General features: G+C 40.0%; 1 protein-coding gene across 1 annotated transcript in view; it reads right to left on the reverse strand.

Annotated features, from left to right (window-relative positions):
• Positions 1-20,790, reverse strand: part of MYPN (myopalladin) — a 67,626-nt gene that overhangs the window by 43,165 nt on the left and 3,671 nt on the right. Inside the window, exons 2-6 of the mRNA XM_027129617.1 lie at positions 9,180-9,445; positions 6,020-6,071; positions 2,759-2,887; positions 2,286-2,355; positions 1,567-1,638 (exon numbers count right to left, since the gene is read on the reverse strand). Of these exons, the coding sequence (XP_026985418.1) occupies positions 1,567-1,638; positions 2,286-2,355; positions 2,759-2,887; positions 6,020-6,071; positions 9,180-9,445 (589 nt within the window). The remainder of the gene's footprint in view (positions 1-1,566; positions 1,639-2,285; positions 2,356-2,758; positions 2,888-6,019; positions 6,072-9,179; positions 9,446-20,790) is intronic.

Genomic DNA, 20,790 nt, shown 5'->3' on the forward strand with positions numbered 1-20,790 from the left:
TCAGCATTGCCTGACAAAGGGTGTGACAAATAGGCACGACAAATTAAAGGGTCCTGATTTCTCGGCATTTAAAGCTCTGTTTTAAGGCTAGGTGACTTAGCAGTGAACTAGGAGACACTTAGGGGTAGCTCTGTTAGCTACATTACACACACGCGCGCGCGCCCGTGCGCGCACACACACACAGGTCCACTTATAACTCTTCATCCAAGTCTGGTATTCACCAAATCACAACATGTTGCTTTCCTACTTCAAGTCTTTGAGAATAGCAAAACTTAAATTCCGAAAGCGGTTACAAGAGACAAACCTGAAAAATTGAGAGGCATCTTGTTTCACATAAGAATGTTTGCCAACCTGATACAGTTATGGATAAACATGTCTCACTCTTAGACTCTGCTTGATTTTGGAAAACCATCTTGGATGAGCTGATATGGTGGAACGTCACTAAAATGGATGTTTCTGTGGAAGTTGTGAATTTAGCAATACTTTTAGGATCAGTACTCATTGGAAAAGACATTTTTTTTTTTTTCCACTTTGCTCTATAGCATGATTTCTCAGCCCCAGGACTAATTGACAGTTTGGGCTGGATAATTCTTTGTTGCAGGAGGCTGTCATCCCGTGTATTACAAGATGTTTAACAGTATCTCTGGATGCCAGCCCCCTGTTGTGAAAATCAAAAAAATGTCTCCAGACATTGCCAAATGTCCTTCGAGGGACAAAATTAACCCTGATTGAGAACCATTCCTCTAAATCATACTTCTGAGTGGATAAAATTTCTTTGGGCTTAAGTTTGGTATTCATTACAAACAATAAACTGTAAATCCAGGCATAGACTCCATCCATGTGGCTTTCATAATACCAAAACAAATCCAATATGACTCAGTTTTGCACCTTTGAGTTTATTATCCTGGGCAACATATAAACTAAGTCTATGTTATATAAGGGAAAGAACAGTAGACAGAATTGGGACAACTTGTTTCTAGTCCTGATTCGGCCACTTGCTAGTTCTGTGACATTGGATACATTGTTTAATCTCCCTGGCCCTCCCTTGGTTTTTTCATTTGTAAATGAAAGTGCCTGAGTAAAATTTCCAGTTCTAAATACAAAGATTATGAGACTCAGAATTTGATGCCACCACAGTAGTTGATACCATGGATTAGAAAAAGAAAGCTCTTTGTTCTAGAGTGAGGCTTTGTATTAAGCTTCTTAAGAGCATGTAACTCCATCTCCTTGAATACCAAAGACATCCAGAGAAACCCTTGGATAGTAAGTGCCTAGAAGTGTATCACCTGACCCCTAGGTGTGGCTACTGTGTTTAAAAGCAATAGGATGGCCATAGAGATCAATGTGATGAGTGGGGATGACCTTTCCCTCATTATACAAACTAATATTAGAAATCCGCAACTTGGAGCGACATGGTAACAGCTACCACAAAAACCCAAATCCTATCCTGTACTTATAAGAGACCAAAATCCTGAGATAAAATCAGTGAATTTTGAATCCTACAACTTTGTTTGGGTATTGTGGTGTGTTTAAAGCCATGACAGAAAGAAGTTATAGTTTGATTACCTTTGTAAACACAGGAGCTGCAATGATAGGTTTTCCATCCAGTCCTTGCAGATAGTTGGGAGGGCTCTGACACTGTTAGAAGGGAACCAACAATAGATTCATTGTCACTGGGATTATCAGATAGGTAGGTAGACAGATGATAGATAGGTATAACGCAGCTAAAGAATTTGGTGTATGAAATTAATCTAAAACCAAAGACTGACGTTTTCTAAGTCTATGAATTGCAGACATGAAATTTCATGCTGAACTGATTGTATTTCTTTCTAGGTCATGGTGGCCGTAAATACGTGCTGGCCATCCCCACCCCCTCACATATAGAGCTATGTAATGAACCCTAACCCCCTGAAGAAGTTCCATAGACCCCTGAGGCTCCACAGATCAGTTTTAAAACTACTGAATTAGAACTAAAATGTGACCCCTCTGCATTACTAAATGGGTCAGATAAGTACTTTAAAAATTTTTTTAAAGGTTGTAGATCTTTATATACATCAATATTTATATTTAAATATATCAATAACACAAGTATGTTTCTATTAGTATGATTTCATATTTTTAAAGTATATGCATAATATACATTTATAGATATGCATAGAAAATGCCTGGAACTATCTGCTAGAAATTACTAACAAGAGGTACCTCTGAAGACTGAGGGCAGAGGAGTCGAACCTTGACTAAAGTTTTTACTTAATATACTTTCTGTATTTTAAAAATGTTTTTACAATAAGCATCACTCTTATCATCATCATCATCATCATTGTTAACTTGAAGGATGAGAGACTTTGAGGTTTTCTAAAAATTAATTTCATGGTTGCTCTATCTTAGAAAGTAGAATTTTTTTTTTTTAATAGCTCCATGAAACTGAGTTTCATGATACAGAGTGTCTTGGGCCAGTGTGAGAGCTGGCAGCTCATTGTATATGTAGTCAATGTCCTTCATAAAGCTGGAATATCAGAGACTAATTTGTAGAGTTTCTTTTGCTATGAAATTTGCCTATGAAGTTAGAGAATATGTTCCCAAAGCCGGGGGAACTACTGATATCGTACATCAGAAGCACAAAGTGATTATCACGACTATAGAAGTGTGTTGCCCAAGGTCATTATGAAGTTGCAACAGAGGAGAACATGATCATGCCATACAAGATGGTCATGGTCACAGTGCCTGCCTGTCACAATCCATGGCGCTTGTGTCTCACTTAGACCCTTGTACCTGCTGAATGGTTGACACACTGGGCTGGGCCACCACAGGCTGGGCTTGGGGTACTGCTGAAGGAATGGCTGCAGAAGTAGTGGGAGGGGATGACACCTCACTTGGCTTCTGGATTCTGAGAAGTGATTAAAATATAGATTATAAAACAGACCTATCATTGTTGTGAAAATCCTTTCAGCAAAGCTTTCAGAAATGCTTACAGAAATCTTCGTTCAACAATATTACACAAACATTTACTGAGGGCTTTGCTACACACTTTGTTAGGCAGTGTAAACAGGAAGATCATAAGACGCCAGTTCTGTCCTTGAGTTAGCTGCTGTTGGCAGAGCTGGGGACTCCAGCATATTCTCAACTCACTGAGATTCAAGACAAGTGCTGTGACAGAGCATGTGCAGAAGATTGTTTGAGATCTGTTTTGGTTTTGCCCTCTGTGTTTTCCCTCCCCCTCCTATTTCAAGTAGGAGGCCAGGCTTTGTAAATCTTTGCTTCTGGGATTCTGGCATGGCAAAAAGCAGAAATAGCCTGAGTCAATGAGCTCTTCAGGTTTACACAAATTAAATTAAAGAGATTGTTTGAAGGGCAAGGGAGCCAGAAAGTATTCTTGAGAAGGCTGCAGAGGGTAGATTATTTCAGTTTTGTTGTGGGGAAGAGAGAGGTCCAGGGATCTTGCCAGAGAACCTAACAAGAGGGAGAACCTGTGTCCAGAGGGGATGACAGTCCCTCAATTAAAGGCTCCCAATCTTGCTAAAGATATCAATACCCAAACATATCAGGAAGAAACAAAGCACTAGACTTGAAGGGACCTTGAGATCTGGGACATGGGCCTCTCACCCATAACCTGTGGGGATAGATGACCGATGACAGGATGGGCTTTCCTTTTGTCTAGATGTTACCTCTCTCTGCCTCAGCTTTCTCATCTCTAAAATGAGGAAATAATAATTCTTACCTCATAGGGTTTTTGTGAGGGTTAAATAAGGTAATTCATGTAAGATGCTTAGAGCAGTGTTTAATATCAAACTATATATCTACATCTCTGTATCTGCTATATCCCAGGAATCTTTGCACAGATTTGGAGGGGGAAAGGGACACCCAATAATGACTGATTGAATTTTTTCCCAGAGCCAGGTAGGATGGAATCTCAGAAGCAGAATCATTTGATGGTGTAGAGGCTATCAGTGTTCCTGAAGCATCTGTCTTCTTCTTCTACGATGTTAGAATCCCTGATTTCTTTACGTAGCTACTCCAAATAAAGATTGCATTTCCCAACCTTCATTGAAGCTAGCTGTGGCCACATGCCTACTTTCTGGTCATGGGATATGAAGGATAGTGCTGTATGTAATTTAAGAGAGATGACCTTAAAAGGGGAGTAGGGTATGTCCTTTATTCCTTTCAATCTAAGAAGATGAGGCCACATCTTAGAATGAGGTGAAGCAGAAAGCTGGAAGCAGACTGGAACCCAGTGGAATTTGGAGCTGTTTTACCAGCCAAATTCATATTTTTATGTAAAGGAGAAAAATATTTGTCTTATTTAAGTTACTGTTATTTGGGGTCACTATTACACACAACTGGAGCTAAATCCTAACTATTACAAGTAGATTTAAAGAAAATGAACAAATGAGATATTTCTTGCTTATTTAAGTTCATATATCAAATTCATACCCATTAGGCTCTAATTCATACCCATGTTATGAGAGCCTTGAGGAAGGAGCGATGTATGTGCAATGGCAGAGGAGCTTATTATAGAACTTGACTGGGCTTTGAAGGATAAATAAGAGTTTGCCAGGCAGAGAAGATAGGTCATTCCTAGCAAAGTGAACAGCTTGAACGAAGGGGTGAAAATGAACCACACATTGTTTGAGTGAGATGGCAGCCATGTAGAGAGCCTGAGGTGGGGGATTGGGGGAGGAGGGGCAGGAAAGCCTGGTTGATACTCTATTGAATAAAGCTTTGTATGCCCACGTTGAGATTTTTCAAAATGTCGTTTGTTTTGTGTTTGATTTTTATTTTCCCATAGGTAGTAATTTTTTTAAGTCGGGAAAATGATAAGATCATAATTATCTTTGAACTGGCTGTATGTAGTTTGGAGACTGTAAAAGAGAAAAAGGTGGGAGTATCTATAAGGAGGGGACTGGCATAAAGAGACAGGAAAGAAGAGGAACTGAACTGAAGCCATGAGAATGATAAGAAAGAGAGTTAAAGGGAGAAATCATTTACTCTGGTTATGAATTTTCATGTGTGCACAAAAGCTAAAAGCAAATTATCATTCCAAAGTAGGCATACCCCCCACATTTTGAAGAATAAGTCATGATTTCTGCCCTTAAGAGCTTGCCTTCTGTAGGAGAGGAAAGAATACGCAAATTCAGTTATCGGCTCCTTAACCTGTCTTCCAGACATTGCCCATGTTTCATGTAGTCTCAAGGGATGGCTGTTGTGTCTGTTTCTAGTTCCCATGCCTTCTGTCCACAGTCTCCTCTTCCCGAAATACCCTTTCCTCCCTTGTTCGGGGGTGTCCACCTACTGCTCTTTTAAGACCCAGCTCAAGGTCACCAACTCTGTGAAGCCTTTCCTGATCTCTCTTTCCCTCCCCAACCAATAAAGAGCCCTTTGTGCCAAGTCCTTAAACCCTGCACATGGTTATATCATAGTCTATTACACTTTATTACTCTTACTGTCTATATGTGTGGTATACATCTTTTGCTATATTTGCTATGCATATATTTCCCTCTCCTAGACTGTGAGCCTCTTGAAGGCAGGAAGCATCTGATTTTTCTTAGTACCCAGTGCATCTAGTGAAGTTCCTGGTGTAGAGGAGGCACTTAGCCAATGGTTGTGGAAAGTAATGTAACTTTGTTCACTACCCAATACAATCGTTTAGCAAAAAGGCTGTGTCTTGCCCAGATCACTCATACATATAATTTTTGTTCACCAGACTGTGTGTTATTTTGAATACTATTATTTAGTTAGAAAACATGAATTTTTTTTTAACCACTGAGTTATTTGTTTTTTACTCTTTACATATAAGTATGATGATATTTCATACGTGATACTTCATTTTTAAAATATTGGGAATATTAAAATTAATCTTTTAAGCAGCAACAAGCAAAAGAAATAGCATTTTCTCCAAATCCACCCAATCTTATTTTTTTTTGAGGTCAAACCCTGGAGCCCCCCTCTTCAAGTTCTACTAAACAATTAGCAGCTTTCTCAGGACCTGAGGATGCTAAATAAGATAGAAAATTGGAATTACCGATTCATTTCGTCCTTGTTAGGGTCCCCTTCTGAGTCAGAAGAAGAGACCCCTGGAAAAATAAAAATAAGACATGTAATTAAAAAAAATTTTTTTTAATGTATTTATTTTTTTATTTTTATTTGGTTGTGCTGGGTTTTAGTTGCGGCTCGTGGGCTCCTTAGTTGTGGCATGTGAACTCTTGCGGCATGCATGTGGGATCTAGTTCCCTGACCAGGGATCGAACCCAGGCCCCCTGCATTGGGAGTGCAGAGTCCTAACCACTGTGCCACCAGGGAAGACCCCTAAAAAAAAATTTCTTAAACTGGTTCCTAGGCATTTGAAGACCTATAGAATTTTAGACCTAGAAATAATCTCAGTGATTACCTAAACTAACACGTAGTTTACAGATGAGGAACTAGACCCTTAGTAGTTGAAGTACTTGCTCAGGTCACATGGCTAGTTAGTGACAGAGTTCAAATTAACTGGCCCAGATTCCATGTGTTCTTGTATATAAAACACCTGCTGATGCCTTTAGACTAACAGAGCAGTCTTTGCAGACATTCTGTGGTGTCCATAAATCCTCTTGCTCTTGGCCTACATAGATTAAATAAAAGAAGGGATTACATTAGATTCCAAACGTTGTAGGTGTAGGTGGATGCTCTTCCATCCAGTCCTAATAGTAACAAGTCACGTTTCATCTTGGGAGTGGGGGTGTTTGAAGCTCTGTTACTACAAATTTTTAAAAATCAGCAATCCAATCTCAGCACTGTTAGCAGAGCTTTGATCCTGACTTTGCTTCTCAAGATAGTGAATTCCAGGAAGATATCACACAGCTAAATCTGGAGGTATTTATTGTACTCCAAAAATTTGAGGATGAAAACATGCAACACACTTTTATTCATATATTATTCATTGTTATTATCATTATTCATTCATCTATTCAATAAAAGTTTATTAAGTAACCACTATGTATTTGGTACTATATAAGGTGTTGGAGATATAAAGAATGAGACAGTTCCAGCCTTTATACCAAAATAATACAATATTTAAGTGCTAAAAGCAAGGCATACATAAGGTATTAGAGATGATAAAAGTACTAAAGAATGGCTCCCAGGGCTTCTCTGGTGGTGCAGTGGTTAAGAATCCACCTGCCAATGCAGGGGACACAGGTTCGAGCCCTAGTCTGGAATGATTCCACATGCCGCAGAGCAACTAAGCCTGTGCGCCACAACTACTGAGCCTGTGCTCTAGAGCCCACATGCCACAACTACTGAAGCCCGTGTGCCTAGAGCCCGTGCTCCGCAGCAAGAGAAGCCACCGCAATGAGAACCCCGTGCACCACAACAAAGAGTAGCCCCTGCTCGCCGCAACTAGAGAAAGCCCGCTCGCAGCAACGAAAACCCAACTCAGCCAAAAATAAATAAATAAATAAAATAAATTAAAAAAAAAAAAAAAAAAGAATGGCTCCCAGAAAAAACTCAGAGGATGAGATAAATAGGGACAAAAACTGAGGTCAATATACAAGGTAAATAAACTGATTTGTTCCCTAAAATTAGTCATCTAAGTTTGGTCCTGATATAAATGCCTTTCCAAGGCTCCCAAATGGTCTCCCTGCTTCTGCTCCTTTTGGTATATTTTCAACCAGGAGCCAGTGTGGCCCTGTTAAAAACTAAGTCCGATCATGTCACATCTCTGCCCAGAATCCTCCAGAGCTTCCCATCTCCTTCAGAGTAAAAGCCAGGTCCTTGCAGTGACCCGTGAGGACCTACATGATCTGCTCACCTGCTTCCTCCCACCTTCACCTCGTCTTGAACTTCTGACCTCAACTGCTCATCTCCGTCCCCTAAGACAGACACACTCCCTCTTCTGGGCCACTGCACTTACTGATTTCTCTGCCTAGAATGTTTTTCCCTTGAATATCTATCTTTGTGGCTCAGTCCCTCAGTTCCTTCAGGTCTTCATTTATATGTCACCTGGTGAGTGAGGTCTTGTACATCCGCCTGTACACACACACACACATGCATGCAAACACACACGCCGCATATATACATACACATACTTCCTATCCCTTTTCCTTGCTTTCTATTTCTTTCATATGCTCATATATGCTGTAAGATAACAGAAAACATATATTTTGGTCTCTGCCCCGGTTCCCGGCACAGAGCTTCTAAAAGCCTTATAATTCCCTAAGTGATGAGCACTTAGGAGCATCTCTTGTTCTAATACTTGTCTTTGACCAGGTCCCTGACACAGGGCTCCTAAAACTCTAATAAATTCCTAAGTGATGAGAGCACTGGAAGCATCCTTTGTTCTAATGAGGTGGCTCGGGATGGCTCCTGGGTGCGGGCTGGTCACCCGAAAACCAAGCCATAATTTTGACGCTTGGAATTTTCAGCCCCACACCTCATACTCCAGAGAGGGTAGAAGGGCAGGAAATGGAGTTAATAGTTGGTCATGCCTGTGTGAGGACACCTCCATAAAATTCTAATAGTATGGGGTTTGGAGAGCTTCTAGGTTGGTGAACGTAAGCACCCTGGGAGGGTGACGCACCCCAACTCCACGGGGACAGAGCTCCTGTGCTCAGGACCCTCCCACCTCGCCCTATGTATCTCTTCATCTGGCTGTTCATCTATATCCTTTATCACACCCTGTAGTAAACCGGTAAAAATAATTAAGTGTTTCCCTGAGTTCTGTGAGCGACCCTAGCAAATTAATTGAACCTGAAGAGGGGTTTGTGAGAACCTCCAATTTGTAGCCACGTCAGACAGAAGTTGTGGGTAACCTGTCCACCTACTGCGTGTGATTGGCATCTGAAGGGGGTGGGGGTGAGCAGTCTTGTGGGACTGAGCCCTTAACTTGTTGGATCTGGCACCATCTCCAGGTAGATGGGTCAGAATTGAGTTAAACTGTAGGAAACCAAATTGGTGCCGTGAAGAATTGCTTGTTGCTGGTGTGGGAACCGCCTCCCCCATGAGACACACACACATTGAAACTGATGATCAGAATCATTTCATGTACCTAACATATTATATATTTTACTTATCTCATTTATTTTCTGTCTCTCCTATTACAATGTAAATGCCATCTATCCACGAACCTAAGGATTTTTGTCTGTTTGGCTCACTGCTGTTATCCCCACTGAAGAGTGTGTGGTAGAGCAGGCCCTCAATAAATACTTATTTATTATAACTATATATCTTACTAGTAAGTGCCGTGCTCCAGGAGTATTTTGCTTTACCTTCTATGTAAATCTCAGCAGAAGTTGAATCTGTCCCATAGATGTTAGAAGCAAAGCAGGAATAGCGTCCTGTGTCCTCTTCAAAGGCTTCAGCAATGGTCAGTGAGTGCAGTTTTCCTGCCTGGATGATGTGAACGTCTGGGGAATTTTCAAGCTCCTTGCCTTCACAGTACCACCTGCAAGGAAGAACATTGGCATGACTGAAATGTGAGAATTAATAACATAAATGGCTTCAGATATTCCCTGAGAAGAAAACTGTGGCACACTTAGAGTCAGCACATTAAACAATCCATTATTATGGTGTAATTTGGTTGTAACAATGAGAAGCAATGGCAGGATTCACAGTGACACTTTTTTCAGGAAATTAGCAAGTGGCTCCTATTAAGAATGATACAACTGAAAGAAGAAATTGAAGTGATGCAGCCACAAACCAATGAATGCCAAGGAACGCCACCACCAGAAGCTAGAAAAGACAAGGAAGGAGTCTTCTCAGAGTTTCAGAGGGAGCACAGCCCTGCTGATACTTTGATTCTGGACTCCTAGCCTCCAGAAGTGTGAGACAGTAAATTTCTGTTGTGTAAGCCATCAAGTTCGTTATAGTAGCCCTAGGAAACTAAAACAGGGGGCAGGAAATAAGATAGAGTCGTGTTGTTTGCATATGCATAAGGAAAACTGGAAAGAATGGAATGAAAATCAAAGTGGCTTCCTATTGGGGTGAGGGGAAACAAGATGGATGAAGACAGATGGGGTGAGGTGTCTCAGTGTACCCCTTTTTATAATTGTTTTCATTTTTAAAGTAATAATTATTAATCAACATCATATTAAAAAGAAATTAGGTGGAGACGTTACCATTATTCAATGTCAAAAATGAAGGAGTCCTGGCAATCGTTAATCTTTATTGTAATTTGATATCTAACCACTCAGTGCTTGAACCCCTCCCTCCCACCATTTATAAAGCAAGATTCTAAAGCACATTTAAGAAAACTCACCTATTCAATGGCTTCCCAAGAGTTAAGCTTTTCTCTGCTGTTCCATAAGTATGTCATATTCACCCCTACATTCGAGCCTCTGCTCATGTGTTTCTCTCTAGCTGAGATTCTCTTCCTCACCTTTCAGCTACTGCAAATATAACTCATCCATCAGTTTGGCTCAGGTATCACTTCCTACGCAAAGTACCTTTTACCATCAATTCTCAATGATTGTTTACCTTTTTCTTTTTAAACTATACTGTGTCATGCAAGGCTTGATGATATACTGTCTTTTTTTTAATAGCTCTTTATCGGAGTAGAATTGCTTCACAATACCATGTTAGTTTCTGTTGCACAACAAAGCGAACGATCCATACGCATACACATGTCCCCACATCCCCTCCTTCTAGGTCATCGCAAAGCACTGAGCCCATCTCCCTTATACTGTCTTTTATAATCCTCTACTTGGGGAATCTGTCTTGTCTCACCAATTTCACTAAATTGTAAGTTCTTTGAAGGTAGGGACAGTGGCTTACAAGCTCATGCAGCATCCACACTGCCTAGTCCAGTTTTCTGTACACTTTCTCCTTTGGCCATTACCTCATCCCTTAGTTTCAGTTATCACCTCTACTTGGGATAACATTCAAACCTGCCTCCCAGCTCTGACCGCTGGATCCCTTCTCCCATCATTCTCCCTTTACTGTGTTGCAACCACATTGGTCTTCTTTCTATTCTGTGAACACATTAAGCTGCTCTCCATGTTAGGATTTTTGTACTTCCTGAAATCCTTGTCCCCCAGTCTTTATAAAAATAGGCCCTTCTCATCAGTCAGGCCTCAGTTCAAATGTCACCTCCTCGGAGAGGCCGTCCCTGAACCTCTTCCTAATGTAGCTTCTTTATCCTCAGACACTCTCACATTATCCTCTTGTGTTATCTTCATAGCACTTATTATTATCTGAAATTATCTTATATGCTTGCTGACTTTGTTATTATTTGCTCCCCCTACTATATTATAAACTCCACGAGAGGACCTTGTCAGTCTTACCAATATAATCCCACACTTACAGCAGCATCCTGGCACATAGTAGGTATGCAGAAAAATTGTGTTGGATTTGTTGAAAGACCAAATGATGGAAAGAATTGATAGTTAATAGTTCGTAAGTATTTTATTTGCTTCATCAAATTCTCTGCCATTGTTTGATCTGTTGTGGCAGCAGCAGTACATGCAGCTGCTGAAATGGATTTCTAAATCTTCCAAGGCATGAATCTCAGCAGGACCCCATGGAGCTTGTATGAACAAACCCTCAGAGCAAGGTAGTTGTAAATACAAATAGTGAATGTCCAGAAAAACATGTGTTTATCTTTACTCTCTGCTGGAAATGACCCTAAAATGAGAATAAAGGAGGTTTTTAAAGGGATAAAAGCACAAGGTCCAAAAGAATGGGAAGGGAGATAACAGCAGACCTGAGACCTCAAACACTTTTGGAAGGTTGGAAAGCAGAATGAGAAGCGAGGAGAGTTGAAAAATCTGAAAACTAAGTGCCTACTTGGGGATGTCAGTGAAAGAAAGCAATTTGTGCAGCAAAACCCCAGCAAGTTTCAGGATTTAGAGATACAAGTTTGGGGGTGTGGAAACACACTGACAATGGAGGAGGGAGATACAGAGCTTAAAATAGGGTCACTGATTGCAGGTTTAGAAAATGAACATTTAGGTTCCCCCAGCAGGTTGCATCCTCTCTTCTGAGCAGTTAGGAGATGCCCCAGGCTGAAGGCTGAGTTGTTGGCTGTGTGAGTAGCTGCTCCATATTGGAGCAAGAGGAAAAAGGGTAAAAAATAGATGGGGGGCTTCCCTGGTGGCGCAGTGGTTGAGAGTCCACCTGCCAATGCAGGGGACACGGGTTCGTGCCCCGGTCCGGGAAGATCCCACATGCTGCGGAGCGGCTGGGCCCGTGAGCCATGGCCGCTGAGCCTGCGCGTCCGGAGCCTGTGCTCCGCAACGGGAGAGGCCACAGCAGTGAGAGGCCCACGTACCGCAAAAAAAAAAAAAAAAAAAAAAAAAAAATAGATGGGCCTGGCGGCTTAACTGTGTGGAACGGAGTATTTAGGAAATGTTTTACAAATATATTGGAAAACTGAGATGAATTGTCTTAGGACCACAGAGCTAAGCATATAAAAAACGAGACAGTCATCAACTCCAGGTGAAAATTAAAAGTTATACAAGCAAGGAAGCAGTCATTTTTCCCTATTGGGCTTGGCAGAAAATAATACTTACATAGTAACAAGAAGTTAAACATTAAATTTTTTAAAACAAGAGTGTGCTATGATTATACTGAGGCAATGAAGGAAGGAACAATGGAGGTTCTGGTTTAGTGAAGGGGTGCTAAACCACCATCTTCTGGAACAGGAAGTCAAGAGAAAATAGCATCAGCATACCAAGCAATAGTGGTTTATAAGCATATTACAGTGGTTCTCTTCACTTTCACTTTCTGTGAAGACTAAACTATTTTCCTATAATACTAAGATATTATTTGCCTTTTCACTGTGTTAACATTTACACTGATGGTGCAAAAGCCACAGTGGGTAAAATTACTGGTGCTTCAGCAGCATAAGACTGAGTAGTGGTCATTGGGTTCTTCACCACCACACTTGCAGTTAAAAAAAAAAAGCCAAGTTCACTTAAAAATGTCCTCAATGAAGCAGTAAAAATCATTACATTTATTGCATCTCAACCTCGAGTCCACGTCTTTTTAACGTTCTGGGTGGCGAAATGGGAAGTAGCATAAGGCATTTCTCCTGAATACAGAAGAGCACTTGTGTGGCTTTTTATGTTGAACTAGGCACTTAATGCATGAGGCAGTATCTTAACTTGAAAGAACAGCTGACAAATTATGGTTATTCAGATTTGGGTATCTGGCAGACGTTTTCTCAAAAATGAAGGAAGTAGGCCTGTTGTTTCAAGTAAAAATAACTGATCCCATTTGTTGCCAATGAAAAAATGTGAGCTTTCAAGGAAAGATTAGAGTTTTGGAAAACTTGTATCTCCCATAGTGAGTTTAGGGCTTCCTAATACTTAAAGAGATTTTTAATGAAATCCATGATATTAACATATATGAGTTTCTAAATATTATATAATAAAATGTGTCAACATTTGGAAGATCTACATTACTCATTTTCCAAATGACCAATACGTGATGTTATCCATTCAAAGTTCAAGACAGACAGAGGGTTTTAGTACAGCAGGGTACAAAAGTTCATTGGTGTGGTTTCAGATTTCACATTGCAACTAACCTTTAAGAAACTACTGCAATTGAATTTTCATGTAGTATCAAATCAGAATAGCCACATTATCTGAAAGGGCTATTAAAGTATTCCTCCTGCTTCCAGCTACATATCTGTACAATGCCAGATTTTTAAAGTTAACTGCAACCCAGACAACATATCACAGCAAACCAAGTGCGGAAGTAGATAGGACAATCTAGCTGTCTTCTATTACACCAGACATTAACGAGGTTTGCAGAAAACATGAAACAATGTCACTCTTCTCACTCAAATATTTTTTGGGGAAAATACAGTTACTTTTCATAAAATTATATGAGCATGTTTATCACTGTTATTTTAAAATAAGTAAGCAACTATTTAAAAAGTTCCTCAGTTTTAATTTCTAATATGATAATTATAATTCACATAGACAGAACCTCTTTTGCGTCTCAATAATTTTTTAGACTGTAAAAGGGTCCTGAGAACAAAAAGTTTGAGAACCACTGGCACATAATTTAGAAATCTAGAGGTGAATAAATAGGAAACTGCAAAAATAGTTGAAAATGATCCGTTTTTTAATATCATTTGACTTGTTAAGCAATGTACCTGTATTAATTTGATAAGACAAATATAAATATTTCAAAACAAACAAACACCTTCCCTTATATAAACACTATAAGGTTATCTCATTTCTTTGGATAACATTTCTCTTCTTTACCAAAATGAGAGTGGAAACATCTCTGAGCAATTGGACAGCTGGAGGCGATAAGTGGAGTGATTCAAATGCCCAAACTCTCTGTCAGAAACATTTTTGTCCTTACTCAGATGGCCAGGATGGCTTCAGCCAGCCCCAAAGGACAGCTAGTAACCACTGTCACTCTTACTTTAACACCATGACCCACTGAGAAATAATGCACCAGTCAGGCTGCCTTCTGAAAAGAAATTAAAATTTACCCAGCTACTCTGAAGACTTTTGAGGGGAAGGAGGAAACATGCTCTCCTCAGACATCTATCCACGTTAGGGAATGCTTTCATAGAAGTACCCTGCCCAGATGCATGTTTTTAGAACTCCAGAGCTCCATGACACTTACAGAATGGCACTGGATGCCAGACATGATTCATGGTTCAGCAGAAATGAGTCAGTGATCTGGGGAAATGGGACAAGTCCAAATGATAAAGAAGGCTCCATCTTTAATGCACTAAGGACAGCTTGCCAGACCTGCTGATTTGGCTAGCTACCAAGCCTGGGAATGAAGACACCGAAGAGACACATTTTTCAGATTTAACTGGACTTTTAAGCTACATATCACCATTCTGCTCTTAGGTTACTATTTTGTCTAAAATATGGTGTGGCTAAATATTATGACTCATTGTTTTAGCACATTAACAACTCCTGAACATAATTTGAATGTGTTATTGTGGCTCACCAGTAATAATGCTCATTAAAAGAATGATTACTCAGAGCCTTCGGTTAACCCTGACCCAGCCTTTCCAATGTCCCTGTCCCACCTCCTACTACTCCCTCTCCTAATACCCTGTTTGTTTACTTCACAGAACCTACATATCACTTATAATTATATGTTTACTTATAGGTTTATTTGTTTAAGATCTCTCTCCCTTACTGGACAATAAACACCACAGGGCAGAGATTATCATTTTTGTTTGGTTTACCACTTGTTTATCTGGTTCCTAGCACAGCGTATGGCACGACATAGCCGTTCCAAAAAATGTTTGTTGTATGACTGTTAAGTGAATGAATTCAAATTAAGATGATTACAGCCTCTAGTCTGTTTCATTTTCATTTTTCAAGAAGGCTTGGGGACTAGATGCCTGATTTCTTAAGTAAAGAATGTAAGCCCTCTGAAATAGCCAAAAGGTAGTTTATTTATTTATTGACATCTTCAGCTCTCTCCATGCATGAGAATGACTCTTCATATAGAAAGTGCAACTGGAGTATATAATAGTAGACATTTTCTTACAGGGCTCAAAGTTATGTTGGATTTCGTAACACAATTCAGTGTTTTGTATGTCCTGTTTGACCACTACTGAGTTAACGAACTTAAGTTTTCATGTCCAATGGCTATATTTCACTCATAGGAGTGTGGGGTTACAGGTGGGATGGTTATGTCTATACTTTAACTTTTATTAACATTTATTGAGTTCTTCCAGGTGGAAAATTCTTGGTACACTAGACTCAAACTATAAAAACCAAAACCATAAAGGAAACTTCAGTTAATTTGATACTAAAGTTAAAAATATCTAATTATCAAAATATACCATAAAGAAAGATCAAATGGGGAGAGAATATTTTCATAACACACAATGTCAAATGATTAGTTTCCTAATCATATTTTTAAAATTCTTACAAATCAATAAGAAAAGAACAAACTGATAGAAAAACTAGTGAAAGATGTAAACAGACCCCTCATAGAAAATGAACCCTAAATGATCAATAAACATATTTAAAAATATCTCAACCTCCTTAGTTGAGATTTGTGAAAATGAAAATCACAACAAGAAGCCTTCATACCTATCAGATTTGCAAAAATTAAAATGTCTGATAATATCCGTATTACAATGTAGAACAACCAGAACACTTATGTAATGTTGGTCGGAATGTAAATGGAAACAATTCCTTTGGAAAATAATCTGGTGTTATTATAAAGTTGAAGTTGTACATACTCTGCCAGCCATTCCATGCCTAGACATACTCGTGCACCAGGAGACTATGCTAGAACATTTATAATACCATTGTTCCTATTAGGAAAATAACTGAAAACAACCCAAATGTACATCAGGGATACAATTCTCTCACCTTACAGTAAAATACTATGTAGCAACGAAAGTGAATGAATGAGAGTTACACGCAGCATCACGGGTATACTTTTTAGAGAAAAAAATGCAAGTAGCAGAAGGATACGTACATCATGCTTCCACTTACATAAGCATTTTACAACAGTAAAATTTAAAAAAATTTTTTAAACTCTTTATTATGGAAACTTACAAATGTACACAAAGTAGACAGGCTGTATTATGAACCCCCACGCACGCATCACTGAGCTTCAACCAAAGGGAGATGTGTTTCTTTTATACCTTCCACTTTTCCCCACTTTGACTTATGTTAATGTAAATATAGGACTTCGTGTCGTTTCACCTGTAAATACTTCTGTACCAGTATTGTTTAAGGACATAAGGATACGTTGTAAAATTATGAAGAAAAACTGTTAAGAAAAATTTAAAGAAAAAACAAGATTTGGGCTAGTGGTTACCTCTGAGCAGGGAGGAAGGGACAGGATCAGGAAGACAGTAGATTTAAAAATGATAGTAAGGTGGGCACACAGGTATCTGTGCTATTATTCTTATAATATATCCATATTGTAGATATTCTTCAGTATCTGTTCAAAATGCACTTGTAAAACAATTCAGAAAATTCCATCTGGTGATCCTTTTCCACTTTGGGAGTATAGATAAGGAGGTTGAGAGATTGAATAGAGAAGGTTAGTAGGCAAGTGACAGGGACTTCTACAGAAAGAATCCCTTGGAGATCTTGACTTGTAGCCTCTGGAGTTGGTGGTGGTACAGAGGCTTTACCCAGCTCTTGCCTCAAAAACTTTTTTTTTTTTTTTTTGCGGTACACGGGCCTCTCACTGTTGTGGACTCTCCCGTTGCGGAGCACAGGCTCCGGACACGCAGGCTCAGCGGCCATGGCTCACGGGCCCAGCCGCTCCGCGGCATGTGGGATCTTCCCGGACCAGGGCACGAACCCGTGTCCCCTGCCTCGGCAGGCAGACTCTCAACCACTGCGCCACCAGGGAAGCCCGCCTAAAAAACTTTTAAGGTGAAAGGATATTTAGCATTGTCCAAGAGGGAAGAGCAAGAAGAGAGGGCTGCGTTGGAAACCGCCAACATTTCCAAAGTTTGTGAGGGCAAAGATGTGGGTTTTCCCATGGGCCAAGTGGACACCACAGACATTAGCTTGGTTTTCTATCTCAAAACAGATCTACCTCAGAGAACCACCTGCTAGGGTGAGTGACACCAACAGAAAGAGGCTGTGAGGGGTGTACTGTTGGAGTAGGGACTGAGGAGCAGGTGCTAGAACATGAAGTAGAGATTACAACCTTCAGGTTAAGGAGCAGAGCAAGGGGCCAGCCCCCCGGGCGATGAGGTCTCTGTAGAGATTGCAGAAGTCCTCAGCACAGAAACAAACGGCACTTTGTTAAAGCACCGATGTCTGGGCCTGCGCTCTAGAGATCCTAATTCAGTAGGTCCAAGGTAGAACCTGCAAATTTGTATATCCATCAAGGCTCCAGGTGATGCTGACCTGCTGGTCCAGGGACCCACTTTGAGTAGCTTGTTCTGGGAGGCTCTTGAAATCCAGACTCTGTCCTCCCTCTCTGAACTTATCCCAAACCATTTCCTCCTCACTCTTTATGTTCTGGTGACATCAGTTCCTTCAGTTCCTTAAAGTTAACCATTGTCTCACTGCCTCAAATTTGTTATTCCCTCACCCTGCAACACTCTTCCCTAAATTCCGCTTTGCTGGCCTAACTCCTAGTCATCTTTTATGTCTCAGCTTAAATACCACTTTTTAGGAAAACCTTCCCCAACCCATTCACAAGGTTTGGTCCCTTTGCTTTATGCACCCTCCTTTATTACATTTATCACAATTGTAATTACATAATCACTGGAATTTTTGTCTGTGTTCTTTTCTAGATTCTAAGATCCATGAAGGCAGGGAATTTTCCTTGTTCGCTGCTTTAATCCTATTGCCTGGAACAGTACATGGCACATAATAAACACTTAAAATTTGTTGCGTGAATGAGTAAATGAAGGTATATAGATTTTCCCAGAAGGTAAAAGAAAATGCCCCTAAATAAGGTAATGTTTTAAAATGTTTACATAATATTTTACATTACATATCATATATAATTATTTATAATATTTTAAAATTTCCCTATATCATTTAAAACATCCTTTGTCTTTTTTTTTTTTTTTTTTGGTCACGCCACATGGCTTGTGAGATCTTAGCGGGTGCCCTTGACAGTGCAAACGTGGAGTCCTAACCACTGGACCGCCAGGGAATTCCCAAGCATCCTTTGTCTTTACAGCTAATTTATTCCCTCAGCACGCCACTTACAGGCAAATGTCCAGAAGTAGCAATAGCAAAAACTTAATAGCCAAAGCAGATATCAGCATCTATAAAAGGTAAATTTTTGCTGCTTCAGAGCGTTATGTACAAGCAAACATACTTAGTGTGACCCAGCTGTACATTCCTGGGAAAAGAATTGTGAGTCAGGATACAAAAAGGGATCATGGCCATTTGCTGTGAATTCCTGCAGACTCTTTCATCTGTGGCTAACGCATGAATGTATTTCAGCTCCTCCGATGAAGCTATGTTCAAGATTAACAAGCTTTCAAAACAGCTAGCTTTAATGATATAGGATCCTACCCTTACAAAACAAAACAATTTCTTCCCAGTCAACTTGGAAATCAACAAATATAGGCAAAAAGGATTCTTCAATTTGCTAAACTAGGGTTATAAAAACATGGGTAGAATACTGAGAACACAAAGAGGCACACACCTACAAGGTTAGACTTCAGTTGCCAGGTGTATGTATTACATTTTCTTGCAAAAATAGCAAAAAGGATACTTTTCTTTTTGACTGTGTTTTCCTTTATGGCAAACCAAAGTGTCTCATTATTTTAATGCATTTTTAAAGACGTTCTCCAAGTCAAAATCTGTGCGTCTGGGTTCTATGGAGTTGCTTTAGGAATTTCAGTGGTGAGCAAAAAGGTAGGACTGCATGCCCCCCTCCACCCCAACTCTCTTCAATCCCAGAAGCACTAATTTTATCTTTAAAAAGTGTGTGTGTGTTGCTATACAGCAGTAACTAACACAGTATTGTAAAGCAACTATACTCCAATAAAAATTTTTTTAAAAAAAGAAAAAAAAAGTGCATGTGTGTGTGAACTATGTATTGGGGTCATGTAACAGATTTACTGTGGGGAGAAAAACGGGAGGAGGAATTACTGCCAAAAGAAGGTTGGAAAACCCTGGCCCAGTCTAGCACAGCTAGAAGTTAGTTCCAAGTGTTACCTGTATTTATAGTCCCTTTGTAATGCCAGAGATACTGTGTCCAAATTTCCCCGTGTCCAGGGCATTCCTTGGAATGTCTCCAGTTCCACTACCCTCTCATTTGACCTTCAATCCTGCATTTTGACTGTCTACTGGATATGGTCCCTCCATCTCCTCAGACTCAAATCATCCACCTCCAGTTTCTCAGACCTTGACAGTGACCCCAGAGTCCTCTCAGGTACCCAGCTTCAAACTCATCCTTCCTATCTAGTCGGTCACCAAGTTCGGCTTGGTTTCTTTTATTCTAAATATTGCTCTCTCACGTCTTTTCTCTGCTTTTGCACTACCCCTACCCTGGTCTGATCAGAGCATCTGATGCCTGGAATACCCTTCACAGCTTCCTAAGTGGCCTCATGGCTCCATTCTTTTGGGGTCTAACTCATTCTTCCAGACTACTTAAATTCTCCCTTTCATCTTAGTACGTCCTTATACACAACCTTAAATGTTTTCCACTTGCTTTTGAAACCACTTCTGAACTATTCTGCTTTGCTTTCAAGGCTTTTCGAAATCATCTGGCTCCACTGTTTTCCAGTTAGTTCAGTCTTCTCACTGTCATCTAAAGATATTATTACTATTCCAGCATCTATACTTATGTAAACATGTTGAATTGACCTGGCCTAAAAGGACCTGTCCCTCTGCCTACCTCTTCTGTCTTTTCTCTCATCTTTCCTCACCTGTTATCCCATGTTCGTCACATAGCCAAGTACTTGCAGTTCCCTGGAAACATTCATCTCTAGGCCTTTCCCCTTGCTTTCCTCTTCCACCCTTAGTTTTCTCAACTAAAGTGGCACCTCCAGCATTAATGTTTCCTTCATCCTGCACTTCAGGCAAAATATCACATCTTCTTTTGAGCTGCCATTGCATCCTATTCATACTTCTGTTACAGCCCTTATTACACAGTATTGCAATGTTTTGATTATATGTCTGTCTGATTCCTCTATTAGACTGTGAGCTGCCCTCTTAGAAGAGTTTTAGACTTGGTTTCAAAACAAGGTCCCTGACCTCCAATAGCTCCCAATTGTTTTGTACCATCAGTGAGTCACTTTAGTAACTCAGTAGGTATTTGTTGAATGCATAAATGTGTTAAATTTCTACCTAACTTCTTCTTACTCTTCAAGGTTCAACTAAAATCCCCTTATGTCTCTGAAGTCTCCTTTGACCTTTCTAGTCCTCCAGCCCTTCTCTGAAG

The sequence above is a fragment of the Aethalodelphis obliquidens genome, unplaced genomic scaffold (assembly GCF_003676395.1).
Source record: "Aethalodelphis obliquidens isolate GAN/ISIS:26980383/991018 unplaced genomic scaffold, ASM367639v1 scaffold37, whole genome shotgun sequence".
Classification (NCBI taxonomy): domain Eukaryota; kingdom Metazoa; phylum Chordata; class Mammalia; order Artiodactyla; family Delphinidae; genus Aethalodelphis; species Aethalodelphis obliquidens.